The following is a 24949-nucleotide window of genomic DNA, read 5'->3' on the forward strand; positions in this document are numbered from 1 at the left end:
GCGAGAGAGCAAAGTGACCGAGCTTGTCATAAAGTAAATTGAAATAGAATTGATTGATTTTCATAAACAAATTTAAGTTTTCAAAATTTCTGAGGGCAAATGCCCCACCCCCTGCTGTGCACGGCAATGCCCCCCCCCCCCGGCGTTAAATCCCTAAACAAGTATTTGGATTCAATCCTTGTTTGTCAAGATTTGATTTCAATTTTGGAGAGTTTACTCCCATGTGAAAACTATGAACATTTGGAATATCTTATATCAACAAAGGTGATCAGTCATTCATTAAGTTGTGTTAAAATCATGAACTGCTTCATAAAACGGCATATGCTAGCTACTACCCAAAAAGCTATCATACAAGCAGATTAAATTATGCCCCCGAAATAAAACATTACATTGTTATACTTGTAAACTATGTGGTTGAACATTTTTGAGTAGATTCTGTACAACATGAATAAATCTAGATAACCAATTTGTGTTAGATGCATACAGATATTGCTGTTTTACTGCAGAGAATTTTCATTTTCTAAATAACTTACGTTAAACTCCCTGCATCCGCTTCATTTACTTTGTTTTGCTCAACACTGTGATCAGAAAAAGGCTCGGGATATTGGACTTTCTGATGTCAAATACTGACTTCTTGATAGCAAATACTCAAAATATAACAGTACATACTGTATATAACACAGTTGTGAATTTTGATGCAGAATAACACAAATAGACAAACAAGATCTGCTCCAAACCTTGAATAAAGTCAAGGTCATATACTGTATCTATTGATTAATCTTCAGCGACTTCTGGGCCCCCGTCTTACAAAGAGTTGCGATTGATTCGATCTATTTCAACTATGGAAAGCCAGCAACGCCCACACCTAAAATGCATGTTCGTTCAAATTGTTTTGTAGATATGACATTCATTGTTTTGCACATTTCTTACAGAAAAAAATTATAACACTGATGGATTTCCATAGATTTACGGTCGATTGGATCAATCACAACTCTTTGTGAGACAGGACCCGGTTGATGTTGATTTTATTTGCGACCTGAAGTTTCATAATCACAAAACTGCCACTTCATAATCTTATAATGATTGGTAATTACAAAACGAGACACAACAGTGATGGTGTACTCAAGTACACACAGGTAAAATCTTTCTTACATTTGACAAGAAATAGTGCCACTTGCTGCAGCAGAAAGTTATATAATATAGCTGTGAAAAGAGATCAGAGATAATAAATAAGTTTTTATGATTATACAGTAAGTAATGTACAACATGTTGAGATAAAGTCTTTTCGTGCATTAAACAGCATGCGGTGGGCTACTCCTATCGATTTCATCTTCGTACCTATTGCCATAATAAGCATCGTTGGCGTAGAGTTTGTTGTTAGGTTGGTTGCCCTGCAAGCTGAGCCCACCGTGGAATGGGTTTTCATGCAGGTTGACGTCATGAGGTGACCCGCAAGAGGTCGAGTGACCTCGTGGCGAGAGAGACGGCGAGTCGTCTTGTGCATAGGGGTTTGAGAAGTGGACGTTGGCATTCACCACGTCAGCACTGAAGTCTCTGTCGACGTTGTCGTCGTAATCCTCGCTCGGCTGCGCCAGGTGCGTCTCGATGGCCGAGATCTGAGGATTTGGCACGTCGACGACATCGTCGGGCTCCGAGGAGCACACGCTCTCTCCATCACTACAAACGTCCTCCTTGGGTAACATGATTATGCTCGCATCCTCACACGCCGCCGTATCACCGTGGTACTCTTCTATCGTATCCGCTGGCTCGTTTACAGGTACCGCTTCGTAGCCCAGCCTACGCCGCTTTCCGGATCCGGGACTCGACCCGGTCGAACGATGGCTCGATGTCGAGCGATTTGAATGAATGCTCGCCTGCGATATTTTGCGAGCGGAACCGTTATGCATCGTCCTTGCTACCACCGGATTAGCTTGGACCGGAACACTGCTGTAACGCACATCCACGGAGTGACTCCTTTGACTGGGTGTCGAGTGAACACTGCCCTCGCTCTCCATCCTCATGACAGTGGGTGGGGCTGATGGTCGTCTTGGCTACAGGTAAAAAACAAACACATGCATGATACCTTCTGTTTGGTGACGAGAACAATACATATCCCAAGGCAATAATTATAAACAGCAAAATCTCTTCTCAAAAATGTACTAGTACACGTGCACTTTACGGACAAGTCCACCCCAACATAAAGTTGATTTGAATAAAAAGAAACAAACTGAAAATTTCATCAAAATCAGGTGTAAAATATAAGAAAGCCATGACATTTTAAGTTATGCTTAATTTCACAAGTTATATCACATCCAGGTGGGTATGCAAATGAGGAGATTGATGACGTCATCTACTCACTATTTCTTTTGTTTTTTATCATATGAAATAAGGAATATTTAATTTTTCTCATAGTCAAGTAAAACAATGACTAATTCCTCCCTGAACACGTGGAATAAACTTTGTTTAATCCTATATGATTCAGTCAAGTTGGTCCTTATTGTCAAATCTATAAAAAATTAAATATTGTATAAATCAAACAACAAAAAACAGAAGAAAAAGTGAGGGCCATCATCGACTGTCTCACGTTGAGGTATGCATATCACTATTTTGTGAAAAATAAGCAAAACTTTTAAATGTCTCTTATTTTAAATCCGATTTTGATGAAATTTTCAGCATAATGCTTGTTTGATTTTTTTTTACATTTATTCAAATGAACATTTTTCTGGGGTGGACTTGAAAACTGGGGATTTTATCCTCGCCCAACTCAAAACCCCTAGGCTTGTGCATTGCAACAATGTTTGCCAAGTTCACAGACATCGTGTCGAAACATGGAGCTTACTATCAAAGCGGAAATTGCACTCAGTCTATTAGCGTCAAATTTTCAAACAGAAATATGTTGGATGATTGAGATATCTACGTATTCCTTAAACTGAGTTTTCTGTTTTTCTGGGACACACTGTAGTCCCGACTTACTTCCATTTCCAGTTCCTGTATGCCTCTGGATTGGTTCCCTGCCTGATTATTGGTGTTCTGGTGCAGAGGATGGGATACGTTGTAGCTGGGGGGTCGCAGTGGATTCCGACCTGTCTTGGCCCTCTTATGCCTCTCCTGATAATTCCTGGAGGAAACAGAAATCAGTCGAATCGTTCTGAGTTGCTGATGAATGAGTTTTTGAGCCCTGATGGTATATCTACATGCCAGGGAGGGGGGGGGGGGTGGAACTGGAACATGCCCCCTCCAAAATATCACTACTTATATCTCAAAATTTAGAACATGTTTAATGGTATATGTTATTCCTATATGTTGCCTCTCATTCGTTTTGAAAGAAGCTCTTTGAACTGAAGCAATGATTCAGTCTCAGTTACTGATGGATAATTTACCGTCTTGATGATTCAGTACGGTAACACAGTCTGTTCTCTGAGGGCAAAAAACATTTTTCTAAAGATGTAAGGTGAGGGTAATAGCTGTGGTAGGGTTTTTATTTTGGAATCATATGATAAGGATTATAATAGATCATTTTTAAAGCTAATGTTTATGTTTGGCTTCATGTGTACCATTCCGTTAGGAGCAATAGCTGCAGGAGCATATGACATGGAACCTTCAAGTCAATAGTTCAGCAGTATTGCAGTTGCGATATTAGAGTTGCTGTTGATAGCAGTAGACTGAGTTTCAACACAATGGTCAAAGTGTAAAATCCAGCCTTAATGCTTTGGGGCTACATTACACTAACTGGACAAAATGGTCACTCAAACATCACTGACCAACCCTGACAGTTGCTTTTATAGGTCAGAAAAAAAACTTTATAAACAAGTAAAAAACATTCCTCCATCTGCCAATTACCATGGTCAGCTCAAGGTAGTTGGTGGAGGCCAGCCTCGAGTCCACATTTTGACAGCATTGGCCTTGGCCCGAGGCACATTCACAAAGTCTATGGGAAGAGTTTTTCCCGGGGGGGGGGGGGGGGCACTTCCATTCACGAGTGAATACCATGGCGCGACCATGGGGTCTCGAAAAGCACCCTAAACACATAATTTCCATATTCTGAAAATGCAACCCTTAACAAGTATTGGCGTGTGAAACCCTACCCTTAACAAGTACTGGAAACAAAACGATACTCTTGGCAAATATTCCCTGAAATGAACCCCTAAACAAGTACAGGAATGTTTCATTGTTACGGGTCCTCTGGTTGTCGGCTTTATCTTATTTAATTTAGTACGACCCCACCTTCTACACCTCGCGCAAATAGGACTCTAAACACGTAGTGTTGGGGCAAAAAGGACATCCTTTATAAAACATTTTAATTTTGTTTTATCATCCCCGCAAATTCGACCCAAAACATGTAATTTTAATAGCGAAATAGATACCCTTTTTTCATTATTTTTGTGTTTTTTACACCCTTTTCACGTTACGTACGTAACGTGCCCTATCGTGAAAAGGACATCCTTTTTACGTGTTTTTTTGGTCGCGCATGGTATCCACTCGTCAATGTAAGTGGACCCCCCGGGGAGTTTTTATCCAGTGGCCTTGTGACTTGTAGGTTCTACACAAGACTACATCCCTAAGACTCTGCTCAACTATTTCTTACAACAGTTTTTGTTTGGTTGAATAAAAATAAGAAATATGGCACTTGGGTAATTGTCTTTACAGTTCATAAATACTGCAAATGGGTCTGCTACAGTATATTACAGCTGTAATGGGCTCTACTACGCTTGAATTACAGCAGATCTCTGTTCCAGAAAGATCAAAATGGTCACTCAACCGGCATTGACCATTGTAACCAACGCTTGACTACAGCTCTAGAGTGAAAGCCCCTTTCATTTTGTCTTTTGTCCTCCTACTCGCTAGATACAAACTAGAATCTGTACCTAAATCATTTCTGAGGTCGTACAAAATCCACATTGAGCTTTATTTTTTTTGTCAGTGGTCTAGTGGTTCTGACTCTTGCCTTCTAATCAGAGGATCATGGGTTTCAATCCAACCCATGGTGTTAACTTTCTTCAGCAAGCAATCTGTCCATCTTGTGCTGCACTTGGCCAAGAAAATCGGTTCCTGGCATTGGTCGATCAACCCTTGTGTGCCAGGAGGGCATCCATGCTAAACCCACGGTAATGATTAAAGTATCTCTGCAAAGTGCTTCTAATTAATATCCCCAGGTGGATTTGAACAGCTGACCCTCTGAATGAGAGTACTGTAAGAGGCAAGAACCCCTAAACCAATTCACTTGCAATCATCTTCTAATTTGCCAATTCAAAGCAGTCTCAATTGATCATGCTGTATGGAGCACAAATATTACCGTTCCCATCATCATGCATTCATAAACGGGCACATCCAATTACTTACTTCTCAGCTCACGGCTTGAACATATAATCACCTTAGTTCATCAAAAAAAATATTCAAAACAAAACAGCTGTATTACAGTGGCGTTGGGGCTTGGCGACCTCACATAAGACTTCAAAGCTTGTTCAAATTCATTTTCTCAAGACAGCTAACTCCTTCAATTTTAGAGTTATGAAACACTTTCCTATGTTTCATGGCTAAGGTGTCATAACTCTTAAATTGAAGGAATTTAGTATGAGGAGTTCTCTACAGGAATGTGAAAACTTTTAAGATAACATAAAGGTTCTTACAATTCTTCTGATTTGTAAATACAGATCTTTTCTGAGCTGGTGGTGAAATTTGAGATATGAGTTTTTAACAGCCCACCAACCATATTTGATCATCATTATTACTGTTATTTCACTGCGTTTACACCCTTTGGCCCGTATTCTGAAGTCGGTTTAACTTAGACCATGGTCTAACTCTTGTGCTTAAATTAGTTTTTAGTATACATAAGTTTGTATTTATAATTTTGTTATATCTGTATATATTATGTGTATCTACTTTGTAATTAAAGGGCCCCAACGAAAACCAGTGTTTGTACTGATTGGGCCACCCTTTTTAAATATGTGAAATAAATAAATAAATAAATAAATTATGGAAAGCCAAAATATTGTCCTTACACATTTCTTTATGATTAATGTGCTCTTTCCTAACTGATGAATGGTGAAGAAATTTATTTATCCTTCTGAAACAAGAATGATTTGAGAGAAAAATGAGCTGACGTATTGAAATTATACTATTAGAGATTCATACCACTATTGGCTATCCATAGTCAAACCAGAACTTAAAACCAGAGTTTAAGATAAACCCGACTTCAGAATAAGGTTCTTCATGTTTTAACCAATGCATGGTAACATCTACTAACTGTTGGTTGAGAAAAACCTCCATTCATTTGACATGCAATTTTCTTTTAACCAACAGTTACTAGGTTCATATGTTAACCAACCCAATATATTTTTTTTCTCAGAGATTACAAAGGAAAATGCTAGTCTACAAGCACAGACTCTTATTTGACACTTAAAAAAAAACTATGTCTAGAGTGAAAACTAGACTTCAGAGTCTCTCTCCAGCCACAGTACATAGTGAATCTAGTCTCATTACTTCAGACTCTGCATTACGCACTACGCGAATTTGTGAAAACCAAGGGTCTGAACCTGCAGACTAGGGACATGCATGGAAATATGCAGCGGTCTGTAACATGCGTCAGGATTGAATGGAGCGGTTTAGATCGCTCCAAAGTCTCTGCCATGCCTTAGGGTGCACTCCGGGACTAGACCGATCTAGACCTAGTCCGCATTCACCATATGCCTAGGAGCATACCAAGGGGTCCAGTCCAGATCGTTCCTGATCTTTGGCGATTAGCCTTTCGATGTTCTCTGGGAATAGGGTTATATACTCTAGCGTCCTTTGGCAAGGCGTTAATCCACACTTTGCCACTCTCGACCCAGGTGCTAAATGGGTACCCGGTAGGATGCGAAAGATATTGTATGTTTGATTTTGCCAGCGCCATAATGTGGCTGCGATGAATGCAAGGAATGCTCCCCAGGGAGTGGAAATTGTGCACGTTTCGTGCTTGATTGAAATGAATCCAATGACCGGGGTAATAATATGCTGTAACGCGCTTTGGGGCACTCTGGGAAAAGCGCTTTATAAAAATTTGCTATTATTATTATTATTATTACTCTTGAGGAGAAAGCAGTTGGTCTACTTCTCCGACTTAGTCAAATACCACATGGTCTTAACTCATTCAGTCTACTATCAACGTGGTCCAATTGCCATTTGGTGTAAGACGCACTTAGTCTAATTGCCAGTTAGTCTTATTTCTACTGCATCTACTTTGTCAAATGAAGGTATGGTTCATAAAAACTTCATCTTACCTAAATAGACGAAAAGGTGTTAGACAAAGTGGATACCGTATTCTGAACTAGGGTTTAAATTAAACCCTAGTTTAAAGTTGTGGTATTACCATGGAGAGCCAAGTGGAGCACAAATCCCTTTACACATTCAATTTATTAACTCATTTGACACCCAAATTGTTCATAATTGTTTGGGAATGGTTATTTTTCTTCTTTATGAAAGCAAAATGAAACAAAATAATAAATATACAATATAAACAGAATTTTTGAATTTGTGGCTCCCATAATTTTAGCAAAGTTAGACCGTAGTCTAAGTTAAACCTGACTGCAGAATACTGGCCTCAGGGTATATCCTAACTGGATTACAGAAAATGGTAAATAGACCAAATGGCAAGAGGACCGAATGGTTAGTAGACGAAGCAGGATTAGACCATGTGGGATGTGAAGAAAAGGAAAGTAGACAAGGCAGGTTAAAGGCCACCGCACACCTCACGACCCGACTGGTCTATGACTGGTCTGCGACTGCATGAGGGGAGATATGGCGTCACAGCTCTTGTCAGCTTGAGAGTAGCAGGCCGGTCAGAGACAAATCGCAAGGAAAATCGAGAGGATTTGAAATATTGAATCCTTACAACTGGACTGCGAACTGAATCCAACTCACAGCCAATCAGACAGCAGAGTTGCACTTAAATACCGATGCATACGTAATATGCAACGCAGTAGTAAGCGTCATTTTTTCAGTTGCAATGGCAAAAAGTGCACGCATCGAGTTACTGACAGCAGGGTAGTCGGATCGCAGGGTGTGCGGTGTCAAGGCTCATGACCAGTCATAGACCAGTCGGGCCGTATAGGTGTGTGGTGGCCAATCAGCAATTTACCTGCGGATTGCTCTAGATCGCTTCCTTATGGTACTCACTTGTTTTTGATGTAGATGAAGACCACTAGAAGAAGGACCAGTAAGAGGCTGATGAAGATGACCGTCAACGTGATGATAACCTTCATAGAATTCTGCTCGATGCCTGATGTAGGAGGTAAAATAATGGTTTAATAGTCACACAGTTAATCCCTCCACCCCTTCCTCAAATCAATCCCCAAGGATTAGATGAAATATGCTCCAACGAAAAAAAATCATTTTTTTTTGTCATAAAGAGCTTTGAAAGTCTGGTTTCCTTACTTCAAATACAACCAGGATTTCATTATCTAGCTTTCAAGCCCATGAAAAATTTAAATAAAAAAAGGTACATGCCCCCTGCCAAGACTTTCATACATGTGACATTATGACACTTACATTTTCTGAATCAATCACAGAAAGTGATATTTTGTTTTGTTCATTTTTTTTGGGGGGGGGGGGGGGTGTCTAGAAATGCGCAATATCATGAAAATTGACCATATGCATTTTTTTCTTCTTCTAATTTTCATTAGAAAATGAAAACTAAAATCATTCCTTGATGACACTTTGAGTCACTATAACCATACAGGAATGTTTCATACTTGAAAGGTTCGTGGTTATTAATGAACCTTCCCCCCATGAACGAATGGCATACAGCCCAGAATGTCTAATTTCTCCACTTCTCCCATCCTCCAACACTTCTAAATAATAAGAAACATGGATAATAGGGGACAATATTCCATTGAGTTGTGCATATTTTTAAGGGTTCTCTTTGCCATGAATGTTGTAATTTTTACCTCCCCCCCAAAAAAAAATAAAAGGAGATAAATGTTATCAAAACAACAATGTTTGAATATTGAAATGGAAGTCAACACAGATCAAGGGCGGGGGCCAGAGCCTTCTCTTCTTTGGTTATTACATTGTATATAAGCAAATCATTCAGAGGCGGGGGGGAGGGGGGTCCCTATATCTTCCAATACCCCTCCCCCACACACTGTTCAATGCTAGGGTCATAAGTGGTTATGGTCTGGTATCAAAGGGTAAGAACCTTTCCTCTGAATTGCAAAGTCAATCTCTAATTAATTGTAAACATTTTTATTTTTCACAAATGTTTTTCAATGAAAGCAAAATTTTTAAAAGTCAATCTGTGTAATACCAACAAATAAACCTAATAACAATTTTGAAGGCTTAACATAAATCAATATTGCAAATTCTGTTAAATTAATTAATTTCATTTGGTTTGAAACATTCTGAAAAAGACAATTTTACCCCTCTCTTTTAAATGCCTTAAAATCTTTCTTCTAAAAAAAATCTCCAAATGTTGGATTTGAAAATGAAACAATTTCACCCCCAAATACACCAATTCACACTGAATGCACTTTAATGATTATTTCCCTGTATTCATATTCAAGAAGGATTTGTTCAATCAAGTTTGTCTGGATTGTTGAATGCTTGCTATCATTTTATTAGTGGAAATTACTTGTCACCTTGGATAGACACTTAAAAAGCTATCTCAGTTTTGCATCTGAAAGATTCACATTTGGTAAACAAAAATAATTTGGAGGGAAATGTTTGTAGTAGACCCTAAAACGAATCAATCATAGGACTTGACACTTTAACATTTTGTATATGATATACTTGAAGTTGGCTATGTGCCCCACTCTCTTTTTATGTTATTTCCTCCAGCTAAAAGTCCTTGGAAATCTTGCCCAAAATGTGAAAAACATTTTATCTAGAAAACAAACATCAAAATCTCCTTCATCCCGGCATTGCACCCCCACACTTTTGGCAGGGAATTTCTTTTATTTCCAAACGTCAACACAAATTTATTTTTGTTTAATTTCCTTATATCACGAAGCGTTTACTCCATTCTGTTTAAGTTCCCCTAGTTAGCTTAACCTTTCACTTTTATGCTCATAAAAGAAAGAATAGAATCAGCTCAATCACCAATTTGGTGAAAGTCTGATATGGGGAAACATCATAACTTTAAAATTCTAAAATCTGATATAAAAATGATATTTGAAAATATACGGTCATTGAAAGTTCCAAATTGAAAATACAGTTACTGATTTTGTTAGGTAGCCTTCATTTCGAAAAATGCTTGAATACAACCCACTATCCATAGTATCCTTATATATTACCCATAATGCCCTTGAATACCCAATTTTACCCACAATACATCACCACTGATACAGACATTGAATATAGCATGCTTACGACTCCCTCTGTGTGCTAATAACATGCAAATACCTACAGCCACAAGTAGGACTTATACATCTAGGGCAACTGGGGGAGGGGTGTCGAATGGGGAAGAAGCTGATTAAATAAATGGGCTCTTTCTCGAGGAAGGGGCACTTTGAAGAAAGAAGGAAAAGCTGAAAGTAAAAAGGAGGCTTTAATATACACTGACATCTTACTGAGATGAACGTCTATTAGCCAAGTAGCTTGTGTGTGTACATCTAACATTGACATTAGATCTAACTGATATTGCCTGATCGCTAATTGTTGAATAAAATTTTGCAAGCAATATGTAATAGAAGGAAAGGGTCAAATAAAATATTCCTTTATCTTAATCTGCAGGAGGTGAGAATGATTAAACCAATTCCCTTTCAACCTAGGACCCATTTTTACAAAGAACCTTAGTCAATTCAAATCAAACACCAGTTGAGAAATCTCTCAAGTTGTGCAATTAATAATTCATTTTCATCTATCAGGGCTTTGCCAGAAAAATAGTTACAATTGATTGAGCCACTTACAACGGAGAGCTAAAGACATATTTCCAGACCACTACAGGTTTATGCATTGATTGCATCGTCATCATCGATTTTACACCTTATAATGAATTATAAATAAATGGCTTCCATCGGTAGAATTTGATTTAATCATTCACAACTTTCTTGAATAAGGGGGTCCTAAATCTCAACTTACAGTGGTATTCCTAACAAACAGCTGTATACAGTGACCACATTATGGGAGATGGAATGGTAGGAAAATTTTTCTTGTATTATCAAATATCTCAACGAATCATTATTTAGAAAGTTTCAAATATTCTGCAAAGAAAATCAAACCCTGACAAGGGTTTCAGATATCTGAATTTTCATAATTTTGTAAAGAATTGTGTCCTATAAATGTATCTGTTCTTATTTTTTTCCTTTTTCTATAATTACAATTGCAAATGTTACAACACGTTCATGGCCCTGGGAATGCAGAAGCACACCCCAAAATTTTCTGGTGTTTATGTTATACACCATTGGTGGCATCCCCTGGAAATTAGGTTGAAATTTGACCAAAATTATCTTCATTTTCGAGCGAAAAAACTTTTCTCTTTTTGCTTGTTAATTTCTTTTGTTCAAAACCAGCAACCTCTCTTCAAAAATAATTCCCAGGTCCTTGAGCATCTTCCTGTGTAATATATACCAAGTTGAAATACACATGCATGAGAAATAGCAACATAATGCAAACAGGCAAGGGAAAAGAAATTTGGTGAGACTGTGATGTCATGGGGTCAAAGGTTACGACATCCAAGCTCCAGGTCTCAGCCATGTAGCCATTACTTCACCTATACACAGATCTAAACCAGTGGGACTGAAAGCCAGTTTACTGCTCAATCATACATACAACTATGCTTCCTCTACAGATTATCTGCATTTCTCCCGAAAAGTACAATATTTTGATGTTCATACTTTCTTCAGTAGATGTGAAATCATTAGTAAAATGTTTTTCAAAGATAATACAAGCTTTATCTAACAATATCAATTTGTATATGCTTTTTCATATAAAAATAATGATGGGGATATAAACATTTATGTCAAAATAAATTTACTTTATTTATTCATTTTGTTTTGAACGTCAAATTTCATTAGAATAAAATGGTCAAAACTAAAAATTACGGAAAAGGAGGACTGAATCATTTTCTTTTGGAGAAAGCTGAAATGGAATAGAGCATAGTTCAATTTAATGAACAAATGTAGCTTTCAAATATTTGTTTTTATAAATAAGTTCCAACCACCTCATGAAAATGGGTTCCGAGAGTATTTTTGGTGTAATTTGTAGAGGCTAACCATGAGATAATTGTATGATGTCAAGCAGTGGGACGGAGGGCTGTAACTGATTGTACGACCTATATGCATGACGGTGCACAAGATATCACAAGACAAAGAGAAAGAAAGAGAGAAAGAGCCGCAGATCACATGGTGCCGAAGGTCATCAGGTCAAAGGTCACGGGGGGTCACAGGCGGGTGTTGCCTACTTACTGGTTACGTGTTGTGGCTTTATAAACTGACATCGAGGGCCGCCATAGGTTTGCAAACAACTGTACAAGAGAGAGATAATAAGTTCGGAAGGGGGAGAGAGAACGGATATCATCACATTACTCTTGTTAGTATCAGTTTCCAGTTAATACCACGTACAACGGAAAACGCGGAAGAAACCCGGCACAAATCGTCCGCCGCTGCAAACCGTTTCCAACAAGCTTCTCCCAAACATCCACGAGGAATACTGTACGTCAAAGTTTGTAAGAAACGATTTGCACGACTGACCGTTTGCCCCGACTGACTTCCCGTGTTCTTTCATACGTGATCGCTTATCAAGTACTTACTCGGATGGACTACAGGTGGCGCTTTGCTAGGATCATAATTATTAATATACTGGCAGCGTGAGGACCCACGGTAAAGGTCGGGACAGCTACACGAGGCGAAAAATAAAACAAAAAAATAAAGAAGTGTGTGGACCACTTGAAGAGGAGGAGGAGGGTGACGAACAGACGAACGAAGAGATGAGAGACGACACAGAGAACGGATGATACAAACAAGATGAGTGGACAAAGGATTCAACGAAGGTGTGAGGAGTATCAAGAGGGAGAAATAAAGAGAGAAAAGAAAGCAATATAACAATGCAATTTTCATGAGTTAAAACAATAATAAAAAATATTAAGGACACCACAGAATCTCTGATTTGGGTTTTACTGCCAATAATTTGAAAGAAAATTGTAATCGTTTATCAAGGTAATGTTCAACATTGTTTCAGGAAAGACATAAGGGTGAACTTTTGTTGATTTTCGTCAAAGCAATAAATAATGGGGAATTTTCTTAAATTGCCACTTAACTCGCCAATATGCGGAGTTAATACTGAGTGCTTAAACCTAAAGATGAAATATTTGACAAAAAACATCCAATATCACAGTTATCTTGAACTTCCACCCAATATTAGATTAAATGAAAATCTTTATACTTCTATCCCAGTACAAAAATATATAGCATAATAGAAACATTAATGAAATTGTTCAGTAATATACATGATAATAGAATAAAAATATATAAACATCCCTTTATTTCCCCCTTAATGATTTTTCTCATGTATGATATGAATTAAACAGAATGGATACAAATTTGGCAATGTATAAATATCTGAATTTACAATTTGGAAATAAGAATGAAAATGGGGTTAAGCATCTCATGTAGCATTAATTGCATTTTATGTTTCTGAGTGAGAACAGCATGATACTAAAAATGAGACAAAAAGGACGGTCTACCAATAACAGGATTTATAGATTCTGTGGTATTATTAAAATGGTCAACTCTCTCCTTCCGATATAGACTTGAGTGAAATTAAGCAAGAAAATGACGATTCATACATCAAATATACACATTCATAAAGCATTAATTCTACAGAAAATTAATAAACTCATCAAGAAATGAGATATCACAATGAATGTTCAATTCGTTAATCCTACATACAAGAGCATGTAAAAGCATGTCTCATTCTCATTGTTAATCATATTTGCTCTGACATAGCAGTGTGACTAATAATGGAGGCAAATACATTGAAAAGTTTATCATAAATGTTAATACATTGTAGAAAATGAAGAGAAATGGTTGGGCGAGGGATAAAGAGAAAGTAAAAGTAACAGAGTGAAGAGAAGAGAAAAGAGATAGAAAGAAGAACAGAGAGGGAGAGTGAGGGAGAAAGAGGGGGAGGGGAATAGAAACAGAGATATAAAGAGAGAGAGTAAGTAAAAAAGTGATTAAAGTATCAAGAATATTCTAAAAGCTAAGATGTTTAAAGCAGATGTAATTGTCTGTTCTTCATCCAACATTTTAATCAATGAATACACTTAATCTTCCTAACTGGCATACTAATGGCAATTGTAAATTTGAGTGGATAGGTGAAGTGAAATTAAAAATTATTAACCATATATTTTATTGGAATCCACATTTTAAATATATCATCCAATAAAATCAATAAGCATATTTCAAAATTGATTCTAACATTTTGTGAAAAAGATACCGATTTGACATCTTAGTTTTTAGAGCATACATACACGGCTCTATCAATGTTATTGTTAATAAATTGAAAGGAGATAAAAATATGATATAAGTATATACACCAGTATACATATTAAATGAAAATTGATATAAAACGGATGAAATTGATGGTTCATGCAAATTATTAGAAGGCAATGGAGGTGAGGGTAGCTTCACTACACTGCAGCAAAATAAACTTTCAAATAATAATGCAATATGTTGGCACAGGCAGCATAAAACTAGCAAAACAAAAGGCAAACAATTCAGATCGGCAATGTAGGGGGGGGGGGGAGGGGGAGGGGGCGGTAAAGAAAGGGTGTGAAAAGTGAGGGGATGGGGGACATGTGAGGAAGATGGAAGGGTAGGGGGAAAGGGAGTGGGGTGAAGAGGTGTGGGCTTTGGAAATCACAAAATCAAAACCCAAGAAATAGAAAATGCCCAGAAGACTCTGAAAAAAGAACATCATTAATAATTGAAAAAAACATTGAAAATACAATGAAAACCCAGTCATCTAAACTTGCAAAGGCATTAAGATTTGCATAGCAATAATTGCACGAATGACAACCACAAACCTTGCTACACCAACTTGAATTTCTCAGTTATGAAGAAAAATAATCATGTGACTTTCTTTGTACACTACAAGCATTGAATACGAATGCATCACAATTTGTTTTTATTTTAAAGCCGAGGCTATTGTACATTTGCCATATCAATACTAAAATACCACTTCAAAAAGATGTTTTTTGAATACTAAAAGAAATTTGATCCGTAAAGTATACCGCTAACACATTTAATTCACAATAAATATGAGGAATAAGCTATGATGTGAGGCAATATATAGACCGGAAATCCTGATTATTTCATAACTTGGCATTTATAATGATTTAAATGCATTCATGTTTATAGTTTCACTGCCAAGTTTTACTTTCTCATCACATGATAATGTATCTCTTCCCACCATAAAACAATTTTTCAAGATGGCATCTGGTGGCCATCTTGGATTTGACCTGAAGATGACCTTGTATTGCAAAAAATAATAATAGAAATGGATTCTACATGCCCCTAAACCCCTAAAAGGAGTTATTCCTTATCATTTTGGGGCAAGAGGTTCAAAAGTTAGGTTTTTAAGATGGCATCTGGAGGCCATTTTGGATTTATGCAACCAAGCTTAATTCGTTCTAGGACGCCATAGTAACAAGAATCAAGAAAAAAAACTTCATCGGAAAGAACATTTCTATGTTCGGAAAATGTCAAATCGACTAAGCCATGTATGCTATCATACAAGCTAATGGTCACACAATCAACTTTTCTGATCACATGATAGCAACTTTTTTTAAACCAAATTCCATTTGTATTGATTCACACCCTCAATGAAAACAGAAATTTAACAAGTAACAGATGACAATGATCACATGATTGTATATAACATTGTAAAGCTGATGTGTAGTTCAAAATGTGACTATCTATATACTAAGGCAGCCAGTGTATAGAAATGATGTACAGAAAACATTTTGTTTTTAAAAGGGATCTTGTTGCAAAATGGTAACAGATTCCTCACTCAGAAATGTTGTTTAAAACTTGTATAAAACACTGTTCACATATGAACTTTTCAGTAGTTGTGTTAACAGTTTAAACAAGTGTTAAAACCTTAAACATAGTTTAATATTTGATATTCAATCATCAATGAATTCAGCATGGTTGTTTAAACATAAAACAACTACTGGGAAGTTCACAAACAGTAGTAAACTGTGTTGTATAAACTTTCGAACAGCTATCAGAATCATAGCTTCGGGAGTACTAAGTAGGGATAGGGCCAGGTTTCATAAACCTTTTTTTTGTAAATTACCCATGACTTCATGCAAGATGTATAATGTACCTGTGCTAAACAACAAACCCAGATTTCCGTTCTCCTGTTGTAACATAGTAAGAGTGAATTTCCTACAGCCCCTATAAAATTCTGACAGAATGAAACCTTTTTATTCAAATCTTAATGACAAGAATTTCAATCTATATATATCAGATTTCTTTGGCTGATAAGAAGAATTAAAATCACTGAAAATCTGTCTTTACATCCAAGAACAGGTCAACACTTGTTAATAGAGTCATGGATAACTAACAAACAGCATTATGAAACACCATTGTAATGAGTTATTCATTTCACAATAAAAACATTATTTATTAGAACTGCAATTTGATAATTTGCATTCTACATTTTTCATACACTATATTGCTTCCTTTTCTTAAAGCTTGTGTATAGTTTTGGTAAATCGACCAAAATGCACCTATCACTATTCCAATTCATTGCTAGCTAATATGAATGGATATGCCCTAAAACAGTTTCGATGTGGAGGATATGAAATGAAAATGTGTTTTACAGGAGAAATTTTGCAATTTTACATGGAAATTTAACTTGATCGGGTGACCCGATCAAATTGAAATATCTGTGTGTTTTTGTCTTTCAATTAAATCCTATTTCAAATCATGGAATGGGCTGAAACTTTCAAGATATGTTCTTTGTCTGTAACTTTTGGATATCTAATCACTAAATTTAAAAGATAAGTGCTTGAATGCCCATTTTTTAAATTTAAAACAAGCATCGCCGAGAGAGGTCGCTATATATCCAAGATTTGAATATTTGAAATTTTCTCAGAGAAGTGCAGTTGGAAAAATATCTAACGGTCTCTACGCTTCAGTAAGACTGTCATATTAGATGATATTCGATTATCAATCACATTATTGACCCTTTACCAAAGCTATACACAGGCTTTAACTTATGTGTGATTGGGGCACATTTTTCACTAATAAACTAATCATATTTGTTTCCATTTGGATTTGGGTGCAACAAGTTCCTGTGACACTAGCTTCTACTTAGCAACATGACAAAAACATTTTGAAGATTTAGCATAGGGGTAATAGAAGGGTAGCAAGGGAGTATGAGAAAGGTAAGGGAAGGGTAATAATGGGGGTATAAGAGGGGGTACTGGTATACACCTGGTATGAAGATATATTATATGCAGAGGCAACAGAAATGAGCAGTTGGGTGAATGGGGAGGGGAAAAAGAGTACAATTTTTCCTGAACCAGTTTAGAGGACCGTCGACATCCCATAAAAGTTAAATCACACTAAACACATCATAGCACTTAAAATTTGCCTCAAACCACAGCTTTTTAGAATATTTTGAAATCAGGTAGAAATTTATGATTTAAATAATTATCTTTATTAGTTAAGAATTAGCTTGTCATTGTTCTAAACTACATCTTTAAATGCCACTTTAACTAAATGCCTAAAGTGAGTGTATATTGAATTGCGTATCTTTGAGAGGACTTTTAAGCCTAAAATGTTTGCACTATATTTCACACATTATACCTCCAACTTTTTTTTCATATGAGATGATGGAAATGTAATTACTTGTTATTTCCCTTTGATACCCCTTTCATAAACCCAATTATGCGGCTAATAGCAGCATAATTTGGTCGTAAAATTGGAGGAGGACCAGAGTTATCCGCATTATTTTGATGCTGCTATTATCCGCATAATAGCAGCATCGGGACAAGATTTTTAGTTTATGAACGCATTTCCAAATAATGCGGATAATTGCCATGGTGCGGTCACAAGGTCACCCTTTTCCAACACAACCGCATCGGAGGGGACGTGTCCAGTTGTCATGACGATTATCCGCCTTTTTCAGGACGGGCGCTCGTAAAAATAATGCGGCTTATTTTCGGAGTTTGTGAACGCAATTTTTATTGAATTATCTGCATTACTCTTAGGCGGCTAATTGGAGGATGGGTTTATGAAAAGGGTATTAGATAGGTCTGGTCAGGCCAACATAATCATTTCAATCACTTGCACTGAGCAATAGAAAATAGATCTGATCATGATATAGTGTTTGTAATATATTTTCTTTTTATGTAGACTTAATTTTCATATACATGATAATGGGTTAATTGTTCTATTTAAGTATGCATTTGCAACACATCTAGGTGTGTAATCAAGATATATAGAAATGACTTGTAGTTTGAATTAATATATGCATTTCTTTTTCTGTTTGATAGAGACATATATCTATAGCAATAAGTATTTCATAGATTTTTTAACATTGATAATTACAGGACTAAGCCTAAGAGCCAGAATTAAAAAAAATATATGGCCATTTTCTACTTTGACTACAATTTTTAAAAAGGACTATTTCTTTACAATACAAAATAGTTTGTGACAATTTTCTGATATTAAATATCACCACATGATTTTGATGAAATCATTATTGATGATGAATCGCATTTTAATGTAATACTGTTGATGATGATAATGACAATGATAATGTTGTATGTACATGTATATATTAAAGCTGATGTTTTTCATATTGCTTTTTGGAGGGGTGGGGTGGAGGATATATATAACTTTATATAGGAAACGGGGGGGGGGGGGGGATGGGGGGTGGGGGTGTGGTTGCAGGGAAGGATGTTGAAGCTAAATAGAATCACAGAAAAGACAGATCCTACGATTGCAACTGTACATTAAATATATTGCTGAATAATAATACTGAAAAATACTTGATAATAATTCACTTTATCTAACAATTTTGTCTGCATGTTTGCACAGGTAACACAAGAATGTCATTTGCAGGTGATGGACCAATTTTCACTAAGGCATTATCAAGCAATACTTTACATTGTACGGAGCAGATAAGTAATTACTTGCAAGACTTATAATAATTCATTTTGGGACATGAATTTGACGTGCAATTATTTACAATACTCCTAATTAAATTAAAAACAATCACACCCCCCAAAAAAAATGGTGGGGACCTACCATTCACTTGCAATCAATTCCAAGACTTATAATCAATTTGGGGCAAAAAGTTGACATGCAATGAATAGCAGGACTTTCAATTTAATATAACTGATATTTCCAACATAAATTTGACTTTTAATTAATTGATTGTTAAGTCTGCTACTTCAACAGAAAATAATGAATTACATCTTCGTTAAACAAATTTTCATATGGCAATTAATTGCAAACAAGTCTCATGCAACATATTACATGTATGATAGATAAATATAGGACTTTTTTCAAACCAAATCAAAATTTGGCAAACCTGTCATGCAATGCATTTATTTATCTCTTTAGTGACCCTTGAAGCTTCGGTGGAGGTAATGGGGGGGAGGGTTGGAAGGGGTGTGGCAATCGGTGGGTGAGGCGTGGCAATGGAAGTGTAAGGAAGGGGACAGGTGTGTTACGGAACTGGTCCTTCACAAAGAATTCTCACAAATTAATGAACATGATCCCAATATAGTTCACAGATTCACAATTAGGAATATCAAGACCGGTTTCACAATTCTGATTCCATAGATGATCTGGATGTGTGGTGATATACATGTATATAGATATATTCTCAAACAATGTTTGTCAAAATGTCACGATAATATATCCAAAAGTTAGACAACCATCACCTTTCAAAGATTCTATTCTACTTCTTATATTCATGAAAGCAATACAAGATGAGCAAGTATGACTGGTCTACATGATTTTAGATTTCATTTTTGTTTTTACGATTTTTTTTTGTCTAAATGGCCCACGTCAAAATTTCCTCAGCTACTCACATGCATCTTCGTTTGTCTCTTTTGACGGAATAACGACAAGTTCCGTTATTGAGACAATATCCTGGGTAGCATTTACTCGGTTCGATCACGGTACTCTCACATCGAGGCCCGCGCTTATTGTCCGGACACCTGTATTCATAAAGGGGGTGTGGTTTGGTGGGAAGGGGAGGGTTCGGTGAGTTTTTTTTTTCTTCAAATTAATAAGGGGTGGGATTGTTTAATACAAACATAGCAGTACAAACCAGGGTAGGATACAAGTCATTCACAAAAAAACCTAGAAGTATGACGATAAGCAAAAAAGGGCTGCAAAATATATATATGAAGGAGCAAAAGCCAACCGTTTCAACTCAAACTGGATCACAATCAAACGAAAATATGAAGAATGCAATGGCAAAGCGAGATGATGGCAATTAGACGCTGATGGGAAAGACGAAACAAAACGATTTTGCAAGACACGGCAAGACATATATATGGCTGCAAACAACAGCAACAAGAATGCAGGAATACATTCAATGTAGTAGATCATTTTTCACAGAAAGTACAAAGGCAATGGATGATTTGTGATTCACAATAGATACTCTTATTTCATTTGAATTTCAAGATAAAGACATCATTAAATCCTCTGAGAAAGAAAAAAAATATCGGAAGTGACCGGAAATCCCTATTTTCCCCATATGTATTTTATTACAGAATATCCCCAACAATATGCAAGTGGTAGGAATTGCTCAATTTTTTTAATACTAATATCATGTACATGTATATCACATTTGTCTTGTTTCCAGCTGGGTGCCTATCCATTTTAAGTCACGATAAAATACAGAAATAAATTTTTAACAAAATACCACAGCTATTATTAATTTTGAAGGCTTTAGGGAGCCCTTTGAGCATATATTTAAAAAAGGGCCAGGTTAAATAAGATGTGGATGTTAGGATAGCGTAAAACTAAATAATGACTCTGCAACCAATGACCTATTGATTTAATCCATTAGAAAAGTTAAAATAGAAATTTTTAAAATATATTTTCACCAGGGAAATTTGACAAATTTATCAAAAATATATATTTTTTCAAATATTGGATCAATCCTTCACTATGCAAAATCTCTTACAGTGGACAGCATGATTTAAAACATTTGGCTTGGTCTATTTCATATGATCAAACAACTGGTTCTTATGTCCTCGTGTATGGTAGACGCTATGGCAAATCATTTTCAGTAATTCTGAAAATTCATTATTATGATAATTATTACTATTATTGATACAATTTTGTATCAACTGAAAACAATTTTATATTAGCTGATATCAATTTTATATAAATTCATTATACATGATTTTCAGGTATCAAAATGCATTTTCAAAACTAAAAATGCATTTCCAAAGCTAAAAATGCATTTCCAAAGCTTAAAATGCCAACCTATTACTTTAATAATGCAGATTTACTTTGGGTACTCATTTTTAGCTTTAAGTTAAATCCCTACTAATGCTGCCTGGTCCAGTATGCCTAGCACACTCTGCAAACACGCAGACGTGTTCGAGTGCAATTACAAACACCTTTCTTCAGCTTCAACTCTTCTCTGTAAAGCAAAGGAGGAATTAAAAAGATAGATGGAGAGAGAGATAGAAAGAGAGAGAGAAGGAATGGGAAAGGGAAGAGCGAGAAGAGGAGCTGGAAGCTGGTGCAACAGATTACCTCAAATAATAAGCTTGAATGTAATAATACCCGGTTTTCCTGATAAAATTGGGTGAGCGAGCGCCGGTTAGCACCTAAAAGGTCTGCTCTAATTGATCATATGGGCAGATGCCAACATAAATTCTCTTTCTGTTTATCCTTAAATGATCTTACGTGGTAATTAAAGGGAGAGCAAGGCGTCACTGAGATTTTTAAAGAGATAGTTGGAATAATCCAGAGCTATCTTACCTTTAAGAATTTTTTTTTTCAAGGATAAGCTGTCGTATTTTTAAATTAAACAAAAAATGAAGGTAGTGGTTATTTTTAATCCTGGAAGAATTCAAGCAAGATTTCTTAAAAGAAAATAACAGAGAGACACTTTCTGAATTAAATTCATCCATATAATAACAAAAGTGCTGTAATATTTTGGTTCTAGCCTATCAGGATCATTTGAGATATATTTGCATTCATTTTGAATGAAAGGAAAATTCAAATTAGCGCTTGTTTCAGTTCAATTTTATGACTCCATGTTTTCCTAAAAAGCTTGAATCAAAGTTCGTTCAAGTCAATGATGAAAAGTTACAGATGGATGATTTTAAAGCATGCAAAAGAATGAAGTGACATGAACGATTTGAAAAAGAAATGATTTTATTATTCAAATTACTGATTAGATAATATAGTTTAAGACATATAAAACACTTAAGAAAAAAAAGAGCTGACGATAAGGAAGGATAGAAAACACACATACACACACGATGCCTCTTGCCCCTTTCTTGTTACAGATATGATAAAAAAAGCGAAAATTGGGGGTGGGGATCTCCTCCCAAACTTGAAAAATGCCAGGATTTCGAAAATTTTGCTAATAATATATTATGCCTTCATTGAGACACCTGAATTTGAAAAATAAACTGAGAACTTAATAATGGAAAATTTCACTATTAAATATCAGATGTCCATGGAATCTTTCACATAACTTGTGTCTTCTGATATATTCTTTCATCTTATCGGGAGGATGAATTCAAACTACCAAAACTTCAGTCTTTAAAGATGAAAAGGTGAATTTTCCCAAACTGCCAATGAAAGAACAAGTTTTCTCAACCCCCAAATGGGTCATTTACATCAGCATCTATGTGAAATACTTCCCCTTAGTCCAAATAATATCACGTTACCATGGTAATGAGATGAAACAGATATGAGTGTGCCATGATATATGTTTTCTCTCATTCATAAAACAAAGGTGAAGTGCAGTGTAGTTTATAAAAATGTGAAAAAACAAAATGCCAGCAATGGAGAAATGCATTTAAATCCACAATTCAATGTAATTCTTCAAAAACACCCATTTCACACCATTTCCAGATCAATATCAAAATGTGATGGAATATATGCATATACTGTATATCATTTAAAAAAACACATTCTTTATGCTTTCTTTGAATTTCCTCACAGCATTTACATTTCAAAGAGAAAGACAATGAATACGGTATATCAAAGAATATCAATTCATTTCTATTCAGAATACATATTGCAAAGTATACAAGACTGTGTTATTCAAAAATATCAAAACCATGCAATGAGGTATAAATTGATAAATTCTATTCAAACCATTCAAAAGCATGTTGAAAATCCCACACACACATCCCATAATTGATTTATCACAAAATAAGCTTTGATTGTGAAGTAATTACATCCACACATGCAAACCGTAGAAGAAAAAGTATTTATCATAAAAATTCTTTGAAAAAAAAAACAAAATGTGTATTTAGCCCATGACAGAAAGGAAATTACCATGCAATTAACAGGATCAGGATTCACTGCAAACAAAAAAGTTTTTTTTTTGTGTGTGTGACAGCGATGAATAATAAAGTAGAGGTTCATTATATACTTTTCAAGAAACTCATTTCAAAAAGCGTCATCGTGTATATATATATATAAAGCAAATAAATATGGAATGAAAATGAGAATAAAGACAATATGCCCTTCATTTTTGCATGTTATTAATATTTTTGACAACAACCCAAAGTTTATCATGTAGAACAGAAGATCATTTCTATTAATATTGACCCCCCATAAATCATCATAATCAAAGAATCATTGGATACATGTAGTTTGATAATCAAATCTAAACAAGGAGTTGTTTGAATAAAAAAAATAGGCAAATGCTGACATCAGAATATTAATTACATTATTTTCTTTTAAAATATCAATGTATCTTAAAAATATATAACTTACATTTAAGTTCAGATGTTCAAATGAAAAATAAGATTCTAAAGGTAAAATTTTAAAAAGAAAAACAATTTTTTACTGGCTTTTTTTTATTGCCAAGAATGGAAATATTCAATATGTCTGACAAATTTTCTCCACATTCATGTTGGGTCTTTTAAGTGTGGGTGGGTAGAAGAAAGGTTATGTGTAAGGGTTCATCATGGAAATAATGTGCAAGGCTTTTACAAAGAAACAGTGCATGTGCAATTTACAAAGGATGACGTCACCATTTTCACAAACCGACCAAGGAGGGTTTCAGCGGACAGAAATATATTGTTGAAATAAAGGTGTTTTAAAGTTAAATTTTGTTTTCCGCCTCTTTGGGAGGGCTATTAAAGAGTGTGTGATTGAAATAGAATTTTTAAAAACATTTTCTAACAAATCAAATGAGATAAACAAACATGGCGATTTGATGAGATTATAAACATCAAGCAGTCTAGCTAAATATAACATCAAGCAGTCTAGCTAAATAAAACAAAAATTTTCGAATTTCTTCATTAAATTTAGTCTCTTGGGATATTTTGTGAAAAAGGCAACGATAGTGTATGGTAATGTGAATGGGTGTGGGTGATTGTGAGAATGGATGAACAACAAAGACAATGAATGAGAAGGAAATAGAAAGAGGGGAAACCTCTCACAAGCCATCCCAATGAGGGTTTCCATGGTTTCCAGTGATGAAAATTGAAATAGAAGTTGTACATTGTTGTTGGGTCTTTCATACGAGCCAGAGAACAGACTACTTGTGCAAAAATACAATTTAGACAAAAAATTTGTCCAAAGTATTTTTCAATTTTGGGGAAGGGGGGGGGGTGAAAAATTTACCCAAATAATTAAATTTCTACTCCAAAGATAACAGAGAAGGATTTACTGCTAATATTATCTTCGTAAGAACTCATCTTTAAGGGATATATACCTATAAATAATAATCAAGATCTCATATGTGAGAAAAAAGACGATACATGTCAGGGGTATCTCTTTAAACAGAATGAAAA

General features: G+C 35.7%; 1 protein-coding gene across 5 annotated transcripts in view; it reads right to left on the bottom strand.

Annotated features, from left to right (window-relative positions):
- Positions 1-933: 933 nt before the first annotated feature.
- LOC121431606 (delta-like protein 1) overlaps positions 934-24949 on the bottom strand; it is a 77144-nt gene continuing 53128 nt past the window's right edge. For 2 of the 5 annotated variants that reach the window (XM_041629169.1, XM_041629171.1), the window contains exons 7-11: positions 20030-20158; positions 12722-12807; positions 8152-8254; positions 2974-3118; positions 934-2051 (exon numbers count right to left, since the gene is read on the bottom strand). In XM_041629169.1, coding sequence (XP_041485103.1) covers positions 1293-2051; positions 2974-3118; positions 8152-8254; positions 12722-12807; positions 20030-20158 — 1222 coding nt within the window. In that variant the 3' untranslated portion in view covers positions 934-1292. Of the gene's footprint in view, positions 2052-2973; positions 3119-8151; positions 8255-12377; positions 12437-12721; positions 12808-20029; positions 20159-24949 lie in introns of all 5 variants that reach the window. The other 3 variants (XM_041629170.1, XM_041629173.1, XM_041629172.1) reach the window with 3 other exon arrangements.

The sequence above is a fragment of the Lytechinus variegatus genome, chromosome 18 (assembly GCF_018143015.1).
Source record: "Lytechinus variegatus isolate NC3 chromosome 18, Lvar_3.0, whole genome shotgun sequence".
Taxonomy (NCBI): Eukaryota; Metazoa; Echinodermata; class Echinoidea; order Temnopleuroida; family Toxopneustidae; genus Lytechinus; species Lytechinus variegatus.